This window comes from Alligator sinensis, unplaced genomic scaffold (genome assembly GCF_000455745.1).
Source record: "Alligator sinensis unplaced genomic scaffold, ASM45574v1 scaffold84_1, whole genome shotgun sequence".
In the NCBI taxonomy this organism is placed as follows: domain Eukaryota; kingdom Metazoa; phylum Chordata; order Crocodylia; family Alligatoridae; genus Alligator; species Alligator sinensis.
Genome location: NW_005842268.1, coordinates 577,520 through 592,440, shown reverse-complemented (window position 1 = coordinate 592,440; position 14,921 = coordinate 577,520). Strand labels below are relative to the sequence as shown.

Below are 14,921 nucleotides of genomic sequence, written 5' to 3'. Positions count from 1 at the left end.
TATCAGTTGAACACAATGTTTTATTGGTATATTTAAAATTTTAAAGCAATTTGGAAGCATACCAGTGCCTCAATCATTATAATAAAGTAAATTCTAAAATTTCCTAAGTGAAGTAAATTCTAAATGCTATATATAAATGAAATGCTGCTATCTATTGAGAGAGAGCATGCACACACAAGAAAGCAGCATTTCATTCTAATCATAGAAAAACATGGATTTTGTGGGGGGGTTTTAATCAGAGAATTTGGGATTTTTAAACAGAAAACTAGGATCCCATAAAATCAGGAAGACCAAAGCAAAATTGGAGTTGCAGCTAGCAAGGGACTTGAAGGATAACAAGAAGGGTTTCTACAAGTATGTCCAACAAAAGGAGGACCAAGGAAAGTGTGGGTCCTTTACTTTCCCTGATGGGAGAGACAATCTAGTGACAAAGGATACAGAAAAGGCTTAAGTACTTGTACCTTTTTTACTTCGGTCTTCACAGACTACTGCACCTGGCAGCACAGTTTGGGGAGAAGGTGGGCAGTCAAGAACAGGTTAGGGACTATTTAGAAAAGCTAGATGTGTACAAGTCCATGGGGCCAGACAGGATGCACCCAAAAGTGCTGAGGGAGTTGGCCAATGGGACTGCAGAGGCACTTGTTGGCCATAATCTTTGAAAACTCATGGAGATGGAGAGAGGTCCCAGACAATTGGAAAAGGGCAAATATAGTACCCCTCTTTAAGAAAGGGAAGCAGGGGGATCCAGAGAACTACAGACCAGTCAGTCTCACCTCAGTCCCTGGAAAAAATCATGAAGCAGGTCCTCAAGAAATCTATTTCTAAGCACTTGGAGAAGGTGGCGATTAGGAACAGTCAGCATGGATTCAACCAAAGGCAAGTCATGTCTGACCAACCTGATTGCCTTCTGTGATGAGATGACTGGCTCTGTGGATGCAAGACCAGTGTATGTGATGTACCTTGACCTTAGCAAGGCTTTTGACACTCCAGGTTGAGCCACTGGCTAGTTTCAAAGGTGGTCTGGCTTAGGTCTGACATGTTACCAGCAAATTACTGAAGCAGATGCTATATAGCATAGGTGGTAGTTTTCAGTTTATTTTCAGTATACATATCCACTTACCTACTGGTTACTAAGTAAAGAATTCCCAATATTGCAGACTTAATACAAAATCAGCCAGCTCTACCTTCTAGTTTCAAAAGTTCTTTACATATAATAAGAAAGTTCTGTATGTTTACAAAACAGTTATTTCTAGACATCATAAAACTACTACCAATGCTTTTTAAAAGTACCAGTTGATATAAGACACCATTTTAATAGCATTGCTACTCCCTGGGTAGTGCTCACTATATTACTAGACTAGCCCATGTGGTCAAGAAAAGGACTTACTTGCACAGGCAGGCATATAATTAAGATGTTTGTCTACTGCAACATCCAGAGATGGGTTTTTTTTTAAAAACATAGTCATCAGCTAAGAGCCTTTAGCATGGCTATAACTTACAACACTACCAGGAGTTTGATAATACCAACATTTCACATATAGATAAACCAAGGCAGAGGTTAGGAGACTTGTCCAAGACTATAGAGGATGTTATTACAAAGATAATATTAAGAACTTAGAGAAATGCCTGGATCACATTCCTGTGCTTGGACTGTACATCTTCTATATCAAATATTTACATATCTCCTTCCATTTGCAAAGTGCTGAAAATCAAGCTTTATAAAATTATGTCAAGGGGCTATTTTCACACTGACAGTAAAACATTCCAAAAAACAAATCAACATTACTGTTTACTTTTCAAATACAAACTATATTAATGCCTGTAAATTAGTAAATTATGCAGCTAAATCTGATCGGACTTCGCATTGTTTGTTTCTCCCTATTCCACACATTAACTTTGCATTATCTTGCCACTTGGGGAAGAGTCATTCAATTACCTGAGGACAGACCTGACCCTTCTGCTCAGAAAAGCCTCTAGATAGACTGTTTTACTCATTCACCCAATCTTGTCTACACTGCTCATTCTATATTTACAATTAAATGACATGCCCAAGAGTTTAGACATAGAAAGTATCCATACCTATATGGTGTAAGAATATTCAATGGAGGTGGTTTGTCACTCTGATTGTAAATGTCAGCCACTGGGTTAGGAATACTGTTCTTTGAAACCACCTGCTGGTCCTGTATTGTTGAACTTTTGAATGCTTTTTTCATATTGATATCCTGTAAAGATACTGTTGAAAAGAAAAAAAAAATTCTAAGAAAGAATTTGACATTATGACAGACTGAAAATCATCTCATTTTTAAATATTCAATTTTTCGGTAGTTAATTGGTGAAATTATTTTACCACATTTCTCAATATACATATACAGTAGCAAAATGGAGGTAATATTTATATGGTTTAACCTGTATAGAAAACTGCATATTTTAATCACACAGAAATATAGGAACTCTCTCACTAAATAAGGCCTGTGCACCTATGGTTCAGCATCTTACTTCCAATAGTAGCTCTAGATGCCTCAGAGGATGATGTAAGAACTAGACAGGTATGGAATAGCCTGCCAATTCTGCATTGGGTCTCCTCCTGACCTCTAACTGTTAAAGACTGGCTTTAGTGAAACATATGGTTAACATCCCTTCCACAAATTATTATTAAATAATTTTGTAAACAACTTTGTAATACCCATGTCCAATTCCTTTCTGAATCTTATTATATATAGTCTTGGCCTCAATGACCTTTGCGTAACAGTGAGTTCCACAGTGTAAATTATGCTATTGCTTTTTAACATTTTTATATTTCTTTCAACATCTCCTTGGTCCTACATACAGAGACTGGTAGAAAACAAGTCCCCATTTACTAGTCTCCTCCTGTTAAATATGTTTCTGTCAAGTTCCCTCTTTTCTCTTTCCTCCTCCCATGTTTTCAATCTCTTTTCACATCAAAAGGTTTCCATACCCTTAATTATTCTTGGCATCCTTCTCTGAACCCCTCAGGTTCTGAAATATCCTCTTTGAGATGAAGTGACCATATTGAACACAAAATTTCAGATGAGGCCACTCCAACAAACACACTGCAACATTATCCTTCTTGTTCTCTATCCCATTCTTTAGGCAACCTAATTTAATTTAGCATTTTCAACCACAGTAGCACAGTGAGCAGCAATCTTCCTTGAGCTACCTTTGGTGATACCACCAACTATCTTCCTTAAATTGATACAATTGATAACTTTGTAGGAAATCAGCAGTTTAGATGTTTTCCTCCAATATGCACTGCTTTTCATTCATTGACATTTAAAATTTAACCATTCACTTAGCTTGTTTAGGTCACACTGAATCCTTGAAGTTCACTTTAGTCCCAACACAAATAATTGTTTTCTGAGAATTTTGTTTCCTCGCTACTCATCTTAGCTTTCCAGATCATTTAATTTATTAAACATGAACTCTAATGCAGAGCTGTGAGCCGACCTGCAGTTGATCCTTCTATCATGATGAAAGACCTTACCTCCTAATCCTACTCTGTTGTTTTTTTCTTTTGTCTCTCAACTATTTTTCCATCCACAACCACTCACTCCATGACTACTTAACTTCTCAAGCAGTCTTTAAACAGATGGAGGACTTAGGAACTATACTTGCAATTTCAAGCCCTCTTTCACCTGACCAGCACATGTGGGATATACAAACATTTGGTTCTTGACTATCAATTCCTTTTTTTTTTTCAAAACCTATTTGCACATGAAATGCTGTGATGAGAATTACAGATGGTTATTTCTATTGTACACACAAGGCTATATTTTAATTTTAAACCACAATTTTCAAAAGCACACAGAGGTGACGTAGGTGTTTAAGTCTCACTGAAAGTCAAGACATATGGACTTTTGAAAATTTTATCCTGAATGATAGTCTCTCCTATTCACTACAGTATTTTCAGCTACAACATTAAAATGAAAAATGAAACTTTCCAGAAAATGTAAAAGCATTTCCTCTGCTATTAAAGTTAAAGTTAATGAGAATAAAATGCTGTTTTTAAAAGTGATTAGTAATTGATTTTACTGAAATGAGCTTTAGGGAGCCAGAAATATACATTTACTTTTAGTGTCAATCATCTATCCCAATGCCATGTGGGTTACTGCACAAAATCAATTCTCAGAACCAAGGAGTTAATTGAAGCTTCCTACTGAGACTCAAATGGTATTAAAATAATGTGTGTACTGTTTATTAACTTGAATAGTTATTAGCAACATAGAGAAGCTACAGAGAAGATTCTGACAGAAGCCTTCTACAACCCTTGTACCTAGTCAGTTAAAGCAGACTGGCTCCACCTTCTAAAAACAGAAGATAAACTGTCCTTAGTGGCTTTCTAAAGCTCTGGGGGGCAAGCAGGAAATTATTTCATGATGGAACAGATGGACTGATGAATTTAACTGAAAGTTTTGTGGGAAGAGAGAGGGGTGAGGGAGTTTAGTGAATGTAATGCTCTCAAAACATTTGAAGTAAGAAGTCCTGGAAATGGAAGTCTTCAAACTTATGCAGAAAAAGTTCAGTGTGGAAATCAACAGCAACAGTTTGCTCAAATTACTACTATATACAATGTGCTTGAATTCTAACATGCAGAGGCTCACTCTAAAACAGCTTAGTTTCTGTGCCCATTTAGTTCTTAGCCTCTATACTAAAGGCTGATACAGATTAACTAGTAATTGGACTAAGATTAGAAAAAAGCTTTCTTTACTAAGGGTGTCATACTCGCTCTGCCCTGCCTGGCAGCAGACTCCTTCCAGGTCAGACCATAGGACTTGCTCACTCACTGCACGTCAGATCAAAACACAGCAGTGGAGCAAGTGGTTGCAGTGGTGGGTTAACACAGCCATTGCTTGTCCCCCCCACCGACATGAATACCCATCAGGGTTCCATGCCCTAAATTTTGGCAGCAGGCCCTGCCCCTGAATGCCCTGCCCTTCAGGCCACCTGAAACAGCTCTGTGGGCCAAAGCCAGCCCACATGCCAGAAATCTGACACCCATTCCATACAATAGGAAAGAGCCAATCAGCCTGTAGTCACTAATAACCAGCATGTGAAAAGCTTTATATCATCTTTGCAATTCCCTGAATTCTCTAAAAAAATTTAATTATTTTTAATTGTATGTTAAAATCAACTAATCTTAATTTCCAGGAAGATATAAGAGGACAATTATATTAGGTGGCCATACCCTCGCAATAAAGGATCATGTTCAGCAGCTATTTCAAACTCATATAACAGCTACAATTAAAAGTAGGCATATACATACATCCATTTGCAAGCACAGATAATGAGAATTTAGAAGAGATGGGTTACATCAGGGCTGTGCAGCTTCTGAAAGGCCAGGGGCTGCATGTCATACCAGTTACAGGCCCTGGGCTAGACACTGAGTGGGTTCCCCAGGACTTCAGCCATATGGAAAGCACAACCCTCCAGCAGCTCATGAGGGCAGTGCAAGGCCTCCCCCCTCCATGTGACTACTGTGCAGCCAGTGTGAACACCCCCCCTTGCCACTGTGTGGACAGCAGTCTCACTAGACCCTTACCCCCTGTGCTGCTCTGCCCCAGAGATCCCCAGCCACCACAGCAACAGGAGCTATACGGAGAGCAACAGTTGGGCAAGAGCCTGCAGACTGAATGTTAATCTCTTGCAGGCTCGGGGTGGCCCACACACCACCAGTTGGAAAGCCCTGGGCTATGTAATCCATTTAAGGAGTTAGGAGCCTCTAACACCAGACTGTTGGGTGCTAGTTGATTAAGCTGTTTCACAGACATGGCCTGTGCCAGAACTGTTGGGTGCTAGTTGATTAAGCTGTTTCACAGACATGGCCTGTCCCAGAATACTTTCACTGAAAAAAACCACAGGACTGATTTCTATTTCACACTGGATTCTTCTGGGAAGTCTACTTAAGTATGACAGGGTCTTAATTCATATAAGAGATGCACTTGATTCCTAAAAGCAAGGATTTGATTACAGCTGTGCATTTCTTTGATTCTTAAATTCACAATACAGATTATCATCTATCACTATTATCATAGCATATATTATTGCTTTGGCTATTCATTCTGGCTTCAAACACATGATCGAATGATCTGACAGAATTCTCTCAGATTTGTTTTTTTTGGTAGAAAAAATTTACCCAGAGATGCCTGAACAGATATTTGAATGCTAAGCCCCTGAAGAGCAAAATACTTGGAGTGATAATGCCGTACCGCCAGAGGGCACCTGTACACACATCTCGGTGCACTCTGCAGGCTCCTTCGGTCTGCCTGGAGACAGATGGCAACAGTGCACAGGGCAGCCCTGACAGACTGACCCAGAATATTTAGGGTCAGCCTGTGTCTCCCTGCAGCACATGGGGACTATGAAGGGGACATGTTCTGCTCCCTGCCTGACCAGCAAGTGACACAGTCTCCCAAGGGGACAGAAAAAGTACCCTGGGATGCTAGAGGATTCTGCTATGGCTTCTCTCAAAAGAGCATGTTTCTCCCAGTAAACTCTTCCAGGAATGATTAAACCCTGGTTGTTCCTGGGTTATTTTTCTCCCAGAGCAGCCATTTTTGATGTGGGAGAAAAAATCCTGAACATTTGGATTTTAGTAGGAGAGCAGTGACTCTCCCAGGAAAAACTGAACATCCATGTGCAGCCTTTACAGCATATGTGTACATGCCTTAAAATAAAAAAAAGTAAGAACGTGACAGGTTACGATCCAAGTAAGCAGTTTCTTGTGACTTGAACCTTACATGATATCAGCTTGTCAGAAGGTAAATATAAAACAAATGCATACAAGAACCATTTAGAGCAAGGATGCTCAAACCTCCAGCCTGTGGCCTGCACAGTCATCACATCTGGCCCATGGGGCTCCCCATAAGTCAGGAAATTTGGCAGCAAGGGAGCAGTGGCCATTAATATGGCCACCCTCCCCCTGCCAAATCCCCAAACCCAAAACGCTCAGTCAGGGCCAGGCCAGACTGCTACCCCTTCCCCAGCAGGGCTGGGCTACACCCCCCTGCTCCTGGATTGGGGCTGCATATGCTCCCTTCCATCCCAATGGGGCCAGGGTGGGCTGAGCTAGGCCATGCCCCCTTCCCCCACCCCACTCCACCCCCGCTGAGCTAACCTATGTCCCCTTCCCTCTTTGTAGGGCCAGGTTGGGGCCTGGCTATGCACCCTTCCCTCTTCAAAGTGCCATGTCAAGCTCCTTTCTCCTGCAGGGCTGCATTGGAGCCAGCCTTCCCCCTGCCCCTCCTCCACACAGCCAGATGATGCCCACCATGCCTGCCCAGGCACCAGATTGGGAACAGCAGCTGGAAGCAACCTGCGGATGGACCGGGTGCTGCCAATCTGGTCCACTGGGCAAAAACGTTGAGCACCATGATCTAGAGCTAGTCATATTCAAGATGCATTGCACGTAAACGCTGATTTTCACCAAAACTCTGAAAATAATAAAATTAATTCAATATAATACCCCCTAAAGCTAATTATTAAGTCAAGGATGTAGTTCAAGAATATTTCCTTCACGTTACCCTAATTTGATTTTTTTCCCCCAACAAGAAAAATGAGATGAAATATCAACTCAGTACTGCTCTGAAAGAAAAAGCTGTGATTGTTAGGTAATTAATTACTGTAGTCTTGTCAACATCACTTCTGGCTCAGTACTTTCATGCAATTACCTACCCTCTTCTACTGTTGAATCCAGCTGGGTAACTTTGACAGCAAGGCGATCAATTCTGTCTTGAAGGGAATTTGCTCTAATGTAGAAGTTGTTGGCCTCATTAAACAATTCACCAAATATATCTTCAGCATGTTTGCCTGTAGAGGAAAAAACAGAGAGAAAAACATGTGTTAAAGATTTATAAGACACAGTGAACAGTGCTTCAATAGCATGATATTATAATAAAGCACTCGAGTCACTGAATTACAGTATGCTACAGCTGCACAGGACACATTAGAAGTTAAGTGCAATGTATTACATCCAAAATATCTATTGTTAAGTGCTATGCAGAAGTTTCACAGAAGTTTAGGGCTGGAAGGGACCTCATGAGATCATCAGATCCAGTCCCTCTGCTCTGGGCAGGAAAGACTGCTGGGGTCAAATAACCCCAGCAACGTATGCATCCAGTCTCCTGCAAAATCAGGAAGACTAATATCAATACAAACATCCCCTAAACTTTGACTCAAAGCTTGATCAACCTGAGCACTTTTCTGTTTAAAAACAGAGATACTCAAATTTTACCCTTAAACAGCTAAGATATTAACAAGAACATGTTAAGTGGTTAATAAAGTCAGCTTCTGTGATAAAAACTTAAGGATAGTCCATGTTACTTTTTTTTTTTTTTAAAGTAGATTCCCACAGTCAATCCAAGGAATTTCAGAACATAAACCACAATAGGCTTGGTGGGTTTTTTTAAAATCAATCATCTAAAATAAAGTGAATAGCAGAAAAGTGGCAGAATTATGTTAAAGTTAAGTTGAGCCCTTTAAACAGCTGTAATGCTTCATTAGCGAACTACAGATGTTCGGAAAGTATCCCTTAGGCCTTGGACAGACATTATATTTGTATTGCTATGTAAGACCTTGTAGCAGTACAGAAAGTAAGTATACAAAGGTATACCTTGCTCCCCCCCCCTTCTCCCCCGCCATTTGTAGCAGTAGCAGGGATCGAGAATCACAGAGTGGCTTTGAATTCTGCACGTGTTCTTTTATCTTCCTCTCAAGCACCGGATATTACCCACAAACAATACTGGGTTTTTGACTGGGATGCACTAGTACTTGCATGGGTATTCAAAAACTGCATAAAATTTCTGACAAAAAATCTTGCTCTTTTACTCAAGGTGATACCAGGTGACAAATTTGGGGTCAGGAAACAATCTTCCCCACAAATCAAGCAGGCAACGAATGGGGAGTGCAGGGGAGAGAGTTCCTTCAAATGAAGTGTGGGGATGGCCGTCTTCCTGGGATTATCTGAATACATATTTATTAACCATCTACTGTACTTCTCTTTTATTACAGTACCAGAACATGGCTAGTGTCCAGTCCCCCTGCTTTTACCTGTGGCCTGCTGTAGGATGTTCTTCAGGTTTCTGATTCTGTGCCTTATAACCGAGTTGTGTGAGGATTAAGTGGAAAATCTAAGATCATCTGGGTTAATGTGGAAACTTTAAGAATTTAAGGGTAAATGGTTTTCTCTGAAAGCCTGGGGACTGAACTGATGACCCAGAGAGGCCATTTCTGCCCCTACATTCCTATGAATTTTGTAGAAATTAACTCAATGACAGAATGTTCTCCAGAACCCTTCTCAAACCTGTCGCTGGAATTTAAGATTCCTTCTGATGTGTCTAGGTCAGAAGCTAGTCTGCAAAGTTCTTCAAGAAGAAAACAACAGTATGCATGTGTAGGTGTCAGTCTCAGTTTTCTTAGAGAAGGCAGAAAAGATTATAATAGATTGCTTCATAAATTATTTCCTTTTTTTAATGATGAATAAAGATTTTCTACTGTACTTTCTACTCTAAAATTCATGGGGGATAGATGATTAGCGAGTAGTAAAAAAACTATAGAAGCTACCTACAGTTGTGAGGATTATAGCTTCATATTAAAAGCCAGTTGACTGTGGTTTTTAAAGAGAGCTATTTACAACCAGCATGTGGAAAAGATTAAATATTTATTTCCAAAAAGAGAAAAAAATACTTAATTCCCAAAGAATAACATGAAATGTAGGCTGTAATGGACTATGTGGTTTACTGTAATATTTCTGTGTTAACTGGGCTCATGTTGTAATTACACTGAATGCCTCAGTTTCCTTCTAGCTAACTAATATGAAGGGAAGAAGGGAGAAAATGGGTTAGAGAGAAAATAAAGCCAGTTTTCAGCCCATATGATAGAAGACACATCCATCTACAGAAAACTAAATGGATAAGATAAGCATAAGAATGAAGGGGAAAGTGTGACCAAGCGAGCGTATGGCTGAGGAGAGGGGTCTGGCACAGCTTTGTGGCTGCAAATTAAACAGTGGAGCAGTCTTTCAGGGTGTTCTGGGCTGTGTGAGCTGGACCGGGGACAGAGGAACTGCTTAACCCTTTGAAAGGAGGCAGAGCACTTCTGGCTTACTGGCTCTGCCCCAATAAATACCTTTATTGAAAAAGTGGTCTGTTTACTCTTTGAAACGTCAGTCTGCACTTGTTCTCCCCAGCAAGAGAAAATCCTGCTCTTGAAAACAGAAGCTCCCCGACTCACAGAGAATCAGGAAGGGTGAAGGTGAGGGACTTAAAGATCAGGTTCACAGGGTAGAAAGGAACAGAGTCACCTATCCCCCCTCCCCACCCCTCACTCTACAAGCCACACCTCAACAGGCACTGAGAAACCAGACAAGACCACCCACCAGGGTGAAAAAAACATTTTTTTTTAAATCTATAATTGTAAAATGTCCTCTCTTCACAAAATCTCTTCTGTCTCCTTATAATAGCTGTGATGTCATATACAAAGAAGTGCTTCTTCTCAGCACTTGTAAGAATCATTCTTCATAATACTCTAGAAGATAAAGTGCCTTAGAAGATACATTTTGAATAATTTTGAGAAATTATTCTGGAGACCAGTGCTTAACAACCAACAAGAATCATGAAATGTCTCTCAAAGTTCTACAGTATACTATTTGTGGGGCATTTGCCTGTAAAGTCTTCATGAATCTCTGGCTGATTTCTACTAGCTAGCTCTGTAAAAATCAACTGCAATTAATTAATTCTCTACAAAAGTCTGTATTAACATATTGAATAAGATGCCCCTGCAGCTATCTTCTGTAAGTAATGAAAACGATTAGTGCTATAACAAAAAAGAAACAAACCAATGATGCCTAAACCTATCAGTATTATGTAAGCTATCTTCTTTTAGTAATGAAAATACTTGAGATTTAAAAGAATAGTGTGTCTTCCTTGTGCTTCAGATTACAAATATACTACTAGAATAAAGACAACCCCAATAAGCCATTCAAGTTAATAAGAGGTCTTCATGGTTTAGGAAGACAGTTTAGGATGTTTTCGACACAAAAGGCACATTTGAAGGCTTTGCTATTTAGGCTTCAAAAATAAAATCAACAGCATCTTATTCTTTCTTCCCATGAACAAATATGAAGTCAGAGACGAAAAGAATCAATTCTTCCCTATGCTCCTTTCTTGGTTCTGTCGTAAAAGAAACATATGAACTGATAGCTGTACTGCTGAGGCAAAAGAAAGTTTCTTCTCTGTCAAATCAGTGAAATTTTTCAGTTCCTGGTCAGATCTCTCACCACTTTAGCTTCTTTTGCCACTTTGGCTGGCAGCTGTTCCACCCTCTGAAGCAGCAGCATCTGCTATATAGAAAGACACGAACATGAATTTAACTGAAAAGAGTTTTCGTGCATGAAAGCCAAAGCTACCACGAAGCTATCAGTTCACTGACTGAAGAAAAAAGTTTTTACTTAAAATGTACAAGTAACAAAACCACTGTTAGAAGGAAACATTATAGTCCACCAGATAAGAAAAAGGCACCTGGCCTAGGGTCTTTCTGTTATTATACAGAACTTTACTAGCTTGTGGCAATTAATTTTTCTACCTCTGAGAAATTAAACAAGCAGCAAACAGGTAAGAAGGAGGATGCAAAAAGGGGGATAAAGCTGGTTTCAAAATCTCCATGGCTCTGTCAAAATTTGCCATTTTGAAGATGCAGCTTGTGAGTACGATATACTATAAACAAACATAGATGAACTTTGCTAGCAGTGCTGGCTTTGGAAAGTCTTATTCAAAACTATCATTTTTCACAGCCTGGAACCAAGGGAAAGATGTTTTCTTTTTGATTGCAATCAAAGAGAAAAACTTCCAATTTAGAAGAACAGCCTACCCTCCTTCAAGGAAGTCAAACTGAAGAAAGAAAAAAACTTTTTGCTCTTATTCTATAAAATAGTCATTTTCTGGCACCTGAGACCCTGAACACCTCTTAGACTTCCTTGCCAAAATTACATACCTTTCACTACATTAACTGACCACAGTGTGAAAGAACACAGTAAAATATCCAGAATACATAACATGGTTCTTCCAATAAATTTTTAAACAATCTATACCATCAGGTTGAAAGGTGCTAATGGATGTGATTAGTTTGTAACTGTCTCAGATGTTGTCAAATAGTCATCATTTTGAAGTTATCTTGCAAGGGCCCTGAAGGATAAAAGAGGAAGTTCACATTGCAGAGGCAATGATGTGTGGTTATTGATCATCTAAGCTGAGCTCTGTAACCAGCTTCAATGCTTCCCAAAAAGCAGGTGTATAAATGTGCACCCACCCCTCTACCACTGCTGCACCATGATTCTTTGTTTAGTGGCAGACAGACAAAGAATCCTTTTTCTATACTGTGATCTTTTAGCAGAAGTAATGGATCAGTATCCTCTTTAGATAAAAAGCTTTGATGCAGCAATGAAGAGGCTGCAGAACCACAAAGGGATGGTCTCCTCCTTGAGCTAAAGAAGTAGCCATTGGTGCTTTGGGTCCGATCCTCCCTATAAGGTCTTGCCCCTTTTATTATTAAAATACCTGAATATTGAAGGGCTGGTGTTCAATTATGTATATGAAATTCCAACACAACGCCCGGTGGATCTGAGCCAAAAATACCAGTATCTCTCAAGCCTGCGAGAAGTCATAGGTCTAGCAGAAGAGAACAAATATATGCTGCTCAAATCAATGCCTAAATTCTTTGCAGCTGCTCTCTGTTCTTCAGGGAATGAGTCCAACTGGGCTTAATGGGTCACCAAAGTGAAGTGCTGTAATGAACACAACAGCTGAGCAAAGATTTTGTCGCACAAAAAACAAATAGGAGGGAGGAAACAAAAACAAATTAAAAAACCCACTTTTCTCTCACAAATATCTACTTTGCAACCTTTTTTAGCCATCACTTTCTGCTTCCCTGGATTTGTACCCTTAGTTAACTCCAGAACTGCAAAGGGCAGCACAGAATCAACCAACAAATACTGATCTGACATCAATATGTGGTGTCTAGCAGAGTTATGATATACCATGAGTTCGAGCAGAGCCAAAATAGCCATCAATGTCAATGACAGTACAGAAGTAGATTGCAGTTCTTAGCAAAGGAACTCGTGGTGCCAGCCACTGGTGGATGGGAAACTCAGCCTTGTTTAATTGTTGTAGTCTCAGTATATGGACACAAGAACATGTTGCTTAGGGTATGAACAGACACTTGCTCCTAGCAGTGCAAATTTCTGGGAAAGTTGCCGTGCTAGAAATCTTCACAAGTGAGAGACGACGTACAAACATTTTAGCCTGAAACCATCCCCACACCCCTAATCCCCAAGCTTGTACATCATGCCTGAGAACACTCCTAATCCATGGATAGTGAAAGCAACATTTGCTGCTCAATTCCTCCTAGGTGGAACGGAGTCAGGGAAAGGTTCATTGCCCCTTCCCCAGACTGAGATCACCCCGATCTAGGGAAGGCGCATGGAGCATTTCCCTACCACCTGACTCCTCCCAATCCCTGACTCCCAGCAGTAGGGAATGTACAGGCATTTGTTTCTGCACAGGAAACTCTCATGAAGGAGAGCTCTTCCTTGCTGAAAAAGGAAGATCTCTCTCTCATATCTGGGATGTTTCCTGCAAGAAATCGAGGTAAAGTGTAAATTTATAGCATGTTAGCTACCCTGCTGTAACTGGCTGCATGCATGCTCTTATGTCCATGAAAGATAGTGCAGGCTTCAAAAGTCAAGTAAGTTACCTCATTTACTGTGGGAAACAGCATGCACACAGGCAGTCCTTTAGAAAAGCTGATGCGCTCAATGCGTGCGTGTAAGTGCCTTCATTGCTCCCAAAAAAAGGGTAGAGGCAACCAACTGAAGGTTTAGGCTTCAGCTGTCTAGTCCTTATCCAAAGAGCAAGGATATAACAGATTATGATTTCAGAAACAATACACGTCTTTCCCTATGCAAATCAGACATCCAAAACAGAAACAGAGTCAAGACAGAAATGAATCTTTTGGATCTCCAGCAAGGAAATTCACCTCCAGGGAGTAATCAGAGGCTGCATGGTAACAACACCATTTAACATAAAACTAATGGAAAACAAGGTATAAACTAGTTCATGGATATGACAAGTACAGTAGAACCCGGATACTGCATAGAAGTAGGTTCATAATCCCTCTACCAAGATGAGAGTTTACATACTAACTCGGTCAGAGAGATCCCCCCGGGTCCCATATAGCTGAGCCGGTAGGGAGCCGCGCTCCCGAGCCGCGCAGCGTGAACAGAGCGCGCTGGCGGGCGGGCCGGGAGGGCCAGGAGTGAGACTCCTGTAGGGGTAGGGAGTACCCTACACAGGGTACCACACAGGTCTACGAACAGCAGCTTAGAATGGTGTCTACGAGGAGTGCTGCTAGGGCCTCTGCCCAGGGGGACAAGGCTAACCGGGGCTGGTCTGAGGCCTCCACCCAGACTGAGCCCATGGGGGAGCTGATGTCCCCCTACCTCCTGGCCTGTGGGGGATCCCCAGCAGGGCCGGGGGGGGCAGAGATTGGGGGCCCCCACAAGTCAGCTGAAGGTGCTAGGCATGTTCAGCTTGCAGAAGAGGCACTTAAGAGGGGATATGGTAGTATTCTTCACATACTTGAAGGGCTAACGTAAAGAAAAGAAAAATTGCCTTTTCTTTCTTGCTGCAGAGAGGAAGACACAAACCAATGCCTTGTAGTTGAAGCAAAGTAAGTTTAGATTAGCTCACAGAGAATCGGTACCAGCTTCTCCAGTCCGACTGGAGAACAGGTACGAGGCCCTGGCGACCCTGCAGGAGATGGAAGGGGAGGAGGAAACCCTTGGGCAGGAAGAAACACCACATTCTTCACACTCTGAACAGGTCAAGAGATCCAAGAGGACCCAGAGGAGGAGG

At 41.0% G+C, this 14,921-nt stretch overlaps 1 protein-coding gene across 1 annotated transcript in view; it reads right to left on the bottom strand.

Annotated features, from left to right (window-relative positions):
- WASF3 (WAS protein family member 3) overlaps nt 1-14,921 on the bottom strand; it is a 162,841-nt gene that overhangs the window by 33,745 nt on the left and 114,175 nt on the right. The window contains exons 4-5 of the mRNA XM_025209097.1: nt 7,690-7,824; nt 2,080-2,233 (exon numbers count right to left, since the gene is read on the bottom strand). Coding sequence (XP_025064882.1) covers nt 2,080-2,233; nt 7,690-7,824 — 289 coding nt within the window. The remainder of the gene's footprint in view (nt 1-2,079; nt 2,234-7,689; nt 7,825-14,921) is intronic.